The sequence below is a fragment of the Dipodomys spectabilis genome, unplaced genomic scaffold, assembly GCF_019054845.1.
Source record: "Dipodomys spectabilis isolate Male_0828 unplaced genomic scaffold, ASM1905484v1 ptg000230l, whole genome shotgun sequence".
NCBI lineage: Eukaryota > Metazoa > Chordata > Mammalia > Rodentia > Heteromyidae > Dipodomys > Dipodomys spectabilis.
The window spans coordinates 933084-940707 of record NW_024870907.1 but is presented as its reverse complement, the minus strand read 5'-3'; the positions used below and the strand labels follow the sequence as shown (position 1 = coordinate 940707).

The 7624-nt window shown below is 43.4% G+C and overlaps 1 protein-coding gene across 3 annotated transcripts in view; it reads right to left on the bottom strand.

Annotated features, from left to right (window-relative positions):
- Positions 1-174: 174 nt before the first annotated feature.
- Positions 175-7624, bottom strand: part of Tnrc6b (trinucleotide repeat containing adaptor 6B) — a 227108-nt gene continuing 219658 nt past the window's right edge. For all 3 annotated transcript variants that reach the window (XM_042697931.1, XM_042697934.1, XM_042697933.1), the window contains one exon: positions 175-6627. In XM_042697931.1, the coding sequence (XP_042553865.1) occupies positions 6240-6627 (388 nt within the window). In that variant the 3' untranslated portion in view covers positions 175-6239. The remainder of the gene's footprint in view (positions 6628-7624) is intronic.

The window sequence follows — 7624 nt, the reverse complement described above, 5'->3', positions numbered from 1 at the left end:
TTCAAATCTACAAAATGTGATATGACAACCTCCTCTGAGCAAATTTAAAGTCAAGAAAAAAAATACTCTCATTGACAAATGGGAGATCATGTGTGAAAGGGAGCCTGCTGACGGCACCACAGGCTGCACAGACTCTGAGGTACAGAGGATGCAGCAGGTTTGCTTACAGACTCAGATGATGTCCTTGTCAGCATTCTGGAGAGTTGTGTATTTCTAGAATATATGACACCCCTGTCTTTGTAGACAAGGAACCAAGAGGGTATGGTATGGTATGGGTCAAGGCTCTAGTGGATTCTGAATGGCTACTCAAGTCTACAGAGGGAAATTCACTGTATATACCACAGGCTAGAAGATTCTCAGCTGTACCATCGAGTGTAGCTAGGAGGAAATCCACCATCACAGAATGAGATTTTTTTTTTTGCAATGACACTAAGAAGTGTTAGTAAATGCACAATGAAATGTGACAAAGCTTGGCAAAAAATGGAAAGTGACTTTTTTTCTCTTTTAACCAGCTAAAAATGTACCTGTACTCCTACTGAAGACCTTATGGATACTTAAAAAAAAGGCAAAGCAATAAACAAGAAAGCTTTATATGCTGAATTTTCACTTTGAGGGTGGGGAAGAATGGGACCTTTTCTGTATGAAGACTCAGGCCCTAATATTAGAAACCAACAATGCTGACAACAGCCTGCTTATGCTGGGGAGAAAAACAGGATTGACTGACATTCTGTTTGTTCAGAACAGATACTAAGAGAAGAGCCAGAACACAGAATACAGAAAGTAAAATGAAAAAGTATACATCTTCTGAGGTCAAATGGAATCTGGCTATTAACTTCACAAAGCCTGCTCTCCCTGCACCCTCTCACCCCCCACCAAAGAATGAAAGCAGGAGTGAAGAGCTGGGGTTCTTGGTGGTAGAGTGCTTCCTAGCATGGGTTGATCTCCAAACCCCAAAGAGTGAATATTTGCAGCAAGTTAATAGCCCATGAACTTTTAGTTTCTGACAGACACACTAAAAAGGGAGTTTCCAAATTCTTAGGCAAAAATTTTTTCCCGCTGAGTGTCTTACAGCAGACCTTCAAGCCACAGGGGCTTGGCAGAACCAATTGCTGATATATGCTACATTCATGTCAGAAGAGAACAATTATTAGAACAGAAGCCACAGAAATACAAAAATCTAGCTGCTATACATAAAACTAACTGGCAATAAATGGAGGGAAGGGGCACTGATCAGAGTGGCTTGAAATCTTCTATTTTGTGGTACAGGGATTGAACCAGCACTGCTGATTGGTAACCCGACCAAAGTGGAAAATTTCAAGGGTAAGGGACTGAGTATTTGGAGATGTTAGGGGAGCATCTGTTTCTTTACAGCAGTCTTCTGTCACGTGGAAATGAGATCATAGCACAGTCTCATTGGCAGCAGAGGTGGTCCTGCCTGATGGAAGGCATTCCCTGCCTTACTTGTGCCTCTTTTCTTTTGGCTACTCAAGAACTGGTGAGAACCCAAGTCTGTGATGTGAATAAGAAACGCCCAGCCACTAGTAATCAAGTGTTGTTGTTTTCTAAATAGAAGAAGCTAGTACACAATGGAAAGCTCACACATCCATGTTGAAAATGAATATTAAATAAATCTATGTAATGAGGGTGGCCCAGCAAGCCTCTGTCCACATGCCAGAATGTGCTAGGAGAAAGGATGCTCCTACTGAATTTTCTAAGTGTAACTAAGTCCCTTAGCTTCTTGGTAGACCTGGCTTTTGCCAACGAATACCAAGGAAAGAAAAGAGCTTTCCTCTTCTAGGACACCTGGCAGTCAATCCTGCTCTTAAGGTCATTACCAACCAAAAATGCAAAGCTTCTAGCAAGATGATGGGACAGGGTAGGGGGTGGACAAAGGAGAACAGGAGCAGAAAAATAGGAACCCTTCCACTGGCCCACCACAAAGAGACTTTTCCCAGGCACTATAGCTGGGACAAGAAGTCATCACACCCAAGCAGGGACTGGCAACACAGGAAGGAACTTGGCATTCCACATTATCAAGACATAAAAGCCTATTTACCTGCCTTGACTTTTATCTACTTATTTTCATCTAGCCTACTGCCTTTGGAGCCCATCCAGGAGGACTCCAGTTTTATGGGCAGCCACGAAGGATGTCTAGGTATATGAATGAAGGCACTCAAGCGGTTTTAGAGAAATCAGGCAGCAATCCCACCCACTCCCTTCACCTGTGGAGTTGGAGTTTCTTTCCCACCAGGGAGCTTAATGTTTGAAAGAAGCTGTGGTTACGTGTGGGAATTCTGACCCCCAGCCCCAGGAGGGAATACAAAAAGAGAATTCAACATCACCAAAACTGAAACACTCCACATCTCTGCCATCCAGGGATGGGCATAATTAAGCAGCAGATTTCAAAACAGTTATTAAAACAAGCACAACAGTAGCTGGGAGCTTTAAAAAAAAAAAAAAGTAAAATCACTTGTTCCTTATTAGATTCTTCTGTTTTCTCCTCCTCCCATTACAAATGGAGGTGAGACAAGACATTCTTCATTAAGAGAACAGTCCATAATTTTCCTTTAGAAATGCCTACATTTAAAAGTTGTTCCAAACTTTATTAACTTATAGTTCCTAACTCTTCACATATATTCTCAGCAATCCATCTGCACTATTTTACAGATTAGGGTTACTTTTTTTTCTTCCTTCTTTTTAAGCTGTTGTCTTTATTCCTTTTGTTGTTGTTGCTGGGGTTACAGGGGTAGAGAGAAGGGCTCCATTAAAAAAAATGACTGGGGAGATTTCTGTTTAACCTTTTATGGAAGAAAAGGCGGCATGCAACTGTTTCCTCTGTGCACCAAACACTCCCCATGCAGTCACATCCTGACCTCAAACAGGCCCCTGATGACTCTCTGAAGCTTGAATCCTTCTCCCACAGCTTCCAAGTGAACAAATTTACCTTTTGCTGCTAAACTGATCATTTTTTAAAAATATCTCTATGTGTTTTTAAAATGTATGACTTCCCCAGTATGACAATAACATTTGAAGACTTTTCTTTTTACATGTTTTTTCTAAGTAAAAATTGTTTTAAACTTTCTGAAGTTTCAGGAACTTGTAGAAGTTTATTAGCAGGAAAGAAACAGCCGCCTATCTAGGATAAGATACGGTTAAATAAACCATCTTCAAAAACTGGCTTCCTACCCTAGAATTCCTGAGAATGCTTGCAAATTTTAAAGCAGGAAAATAAATGTTAAAAACAAAAACAAAACAAAAACACTGTTAAATGCTCCCAGAGTTAGTCTTCATCTAAAATATATATGTGTATGTATGCATATATATGTATTTGTATATGTATATATATAAATATATATACACACATGCACTTTTTGGTCTTTTTTTAAAAGTTTTTAGTTTTTTTCCCTTTAAGCTTATGATGGAAGAACATTTTAGCTTCTCATGTTTATTTTTACATATTTCAAATCCCTCATTTATGTCTTGTAAACAAGAGGGGCTCTAGCACCCGGCTTTCACCGTAGTATCGTAAGGAACTCAACTAAGCCATAGTGCAGGCAAGGACCCAACAGGCAGGAGGAAGAGGGCAGGGCAGGACATGGCCGTGAACCAAGAGCGGCAGTGGACAGTCCCCAGTGGCTCACAGGAGGACTTGAGATGAGCTCCTAGCCTGGGGACACTTAAGATTTAGCCTTCTGTCTGTAGATGTCTGAACACAAGCTGCGCCTCACCTGGAGGTTACCTGTCACAGATGACAGGGTTCTGCTCAGTGCAGAGGTCAGTCAACGGGGGCTAGGAGACATTTTGTAGGAGAGCAAAGGTGGGAGGGGCATGGTGATAAAACTGAAGAGCAGGAGGAGGGCACAGTCAGTTTGAACAAGGCATCCGTGGGAACAAACCAGCACTGCACACTCAAGTTTGCCTACCCACCCGTGGGGGGCTCCCACAACCCCGCACGCAGGACTGCTCAACTTGAATTATGCCTGTCAATCTCTTTCAAGGCTAGGTTTATAATCAACAGAGCAAGCCAACAGAACTACAGAATTTCCCATTCATTGTCTCACAAAACCACTCTCATGTAAATAATTAGGTTGATCTTTTTTTTTTTCCTTTTCCTTTTAACATACCCCTCCACCCACCTACACAAAGACACAAGCTGAAAGTCAAATACATTAGGCATTATTGTGTCCTTCACTGAAGATGCTAAAGAAAAGAAAAACTCCCTTGTCCTCAACAGCAGCGAGTTACAGATGACAGAAGTCTGCTCCCGCTAGGGGCTGGAATGGGCAGGTATTTGCTGGTACAGAATGTCGGCACTTCATGTTGAACAGTGTGATGCAGACTGGGACAATCACACAAGTGCTAGCACGCTACCTGCACACCCTTCTTCTCCCCACCCCCCAGCTGCTTGGTGCAAAGGGGTTTCTGTAAGGTCTGCTGTCATTCTTCACAATAAGCAATTTGATATATTTTGATTCCAACAAAGTACATACAAGTTGGTGATAACTGTGGATTAAATGTTGCCTCCTGTTCGGCCCAGAGAACTACTACATTGATGCTTAAAAAGAAAAACAAAAAAACCCCTCAATTTAAATACAAAAAAAGGAAAAAAAGCAACATTACAAGGAAAAAAAAAAGAGGTCAAAACCAAAAAGGTGCAATACTTAAAAAAGTCTTTGCTAAGTTATTCCTGCCTAAGCAAAACCACATACACAGGAAATACACAACACGGAGAAACAAAGGGAAACGCTTGAAGTACACACTGGTTTAAGAACATTCGTTAAGTAAACGTTTCTGTCAGTGATGGCCTGGTGTTGTAACACGCCCCGGCCTGGCACAGGTAGCGCTCAGCGCAAGAGGAGTAGGAGGAGGAGCAGAGAGGGAGGAGCAGAGGAGGAGGAGCTGCGATGCTTCCAGGAGGCTGCTCACAACTTACTGCTGTTGGTTTTCATCAGATGACAATGAGAACCAATAGAAGATTCAATCACATCACCAGACTTTTGACAAATCTCTCACACCTGATCACACAGGGACGCAGGAACACAGCATCTCTGCTTCTGTGACATCACATAACTGAAAAACTATCTTTTGTTCCCAAACTAACAAAAAGGCCTGCATGAAACTGCACAAAGACCTCAATGCGCCTAGCAGCCACTCACTTTAAAAAACAGAAATAAACACACAGCTACCCCAAAGGACACGTCCTGCTCTCCAACTGTTGGACTTGGCAGTGCTCTGCTCTGCTGCTAGGTTGAGAGAAAAGCTAGAGAACCTCACACTCAGGCGAATGCGCAAATGGCAAGGAGCTCCCTGCTCAGACGATGGAAAAGCACGCTTCTCTTAATGCAGCCTTGACCAAATGGCTTGAGTTGCAGCGGCTTCCCCGTGCGCGTGTGTTCTCATAGTTTAAAAAACTAAGAAAATAAAAAGCCAATGCAGATGGCCGGCCGGCCAGCCAGCCTGCGGACTGTCAGCAATGCAGCTTTCTGAGAAATCAGGGTAGGGCAGGAGGAGGGCAGGACACAGGCACACACAGAGACAGAGAGGCAGATGCACGCGAATGCACATGGACACACGTGCACACACATACCAGAACGAGCATGCCTGGGCAGTTACATGTGCCAGAACACACTGGTATTTATCAACCAGCCAATCACAAATTTTTTCTTTTTTCTTTTTTTTCTTTTTTTAGGTTTTTTGTGTTTTTGTTTTTAAAGTGAGGCTCCGTCAAGTCTTCCCTCCCCCCTCCCCCAACAATTCTTTTGAATTTCCCTCCCACCCAAACATGGTAGACCTAAGGACGGAAACACACCCAGTGCAAACAAAGTTAAAAAGCTATTTTTTTCAGTATATATGTTTCTTAGCAACAACTTCCATATAACATGAAAAAAGTGAAAAACTAGAAACTAATTTTTTTAATTTTTTGTGTTTAAATTTAAATGGTATGTGTACTTGCTTCACATTGTCTTTCTAGGTTGGCGTTCATGATTCAAGTATTTCAAGAGTGATATGTTCTCTTTTTGGATTCAGATTCCAAACGAAAAACTGAAGTTATAAGGGAGGCAACTATGTGCTCAGACAGTCTGTCAATGACCCACCTTTTTTTTTTTTTTCCTCTCTCCGTTTTCTTTTTTCCTTTTAAAAATGTATTTATTGCAAGTTGAAAAAAAAAACGAAAAGGTCAAGTTAGTGCTGCTGCTGTTCCAAAAAAGGTCACGAGGTCAGAGTTGAAAGTTCTAAGTTCAGATTGAATCCGACCCTCCTCCCAGAAGGTCACCAGGTAGTAAAGGAGCCGGGCTGCCCATCCTATGGGGATCTTCTACCGTTGGGACTCCCCATAAGCTAGAAGAATAGTTTGGGGGCCCCCACAACGAAGCGCCAGCAAGATCGGCCCCACTGCTGCCGCCAGCACTGCTGCTCCACTGCCCGAGCCCAGTAGACCCACCGAAAAGGTTCAGCGCAGGTCCAACAGGGTCTGACTGGTTCTGGCCGGTTTCCAGGGACTGCCACCCTGCGGTTGGTGCGCTGGGGGTTGCTGCAGGTGTAGGGGGCTGAGCTTGTGCCAAAAAGCGGCTAACTTCATCATCGGTGGCAAACTCAGCCAGGATGGTAGTGTTTCCCAACACACACCTGGATAGAGGAGGGAGAGAGGACTGTGGGTCTGGGTCTGAGGGAAGCATACATGGGACAGGACACTCTTACCAGGCCACATTACCTGGATGAGCTGTAGAAGGCAGAATCACAGACCCCACCCCAGGCCTACAAATCAGATGCTGCATTTCAACTGAAGCAGAGCATCAGGCTGTCACCAAAGCTTGACAGTCAAAGGTATACAGAATTCACATAATGCAGACAGTACAGATATCAAGAAAGATGGGCAGGAGAGCACGTGGTACAGAGGGTTTTGAGTCCAAAACCAAGGACATGTAATGCTGTGCATGTAGGCGTTAGGCATGGGGACTATATCTTAGTGTATTTTCATCAGCTGTGAACTGTGGATACTGGGATGCTGGGCACACGGAGAAGGGCAAAGGTGTACGGGAAATATCTGTTAGGGCCTCTCAAATTTTGCTGTGAACCTAAATATTTTCTTTAAAAAAAATCACATTTTTAAAAAAGGTGGGTGCCAGTGGCTCATGCCTGTAATCCTACTCAGGAGGCTGAGATCTGAGGATGGTGGTTCAAAACCAGCCTGGGCAGGAAAGTCCCTGAGACTCATATCTCTAATAAACTATTCAGAAGAAGCCAGAAGTAGTGCTGTGGTAACAGTGGTAAGAGTGCTAGCTTTGAGTAAAAAGAAGCTCAGCGTTAGTGCCCAGGCCTTGAGTTCAAGTCCCAGGACCGGCAAAAAAAAAAAAAAGGAAGGAAGGAAGGAAGGAAGGAAGGAAAATGCACCTTAAAAACAAAAGAATCCATGTGCAGTAAAAGATCAATCGAAAGCATCAGGCAGGTCCTCACCAGACACCGAAAGCCCCTCAGGGGGACGCACTGCCACCTCACCATCACTTGTTCATTCTGTGTAGTGCTTTACCGTGGCAGCTGTGGCCGGAGGCAGGCAGCTCTTTCCTATCACCATTTTGGTGGCTGGGAGAGGAATGATCAAAGTCTGATCTAGTTCAATCTGTTT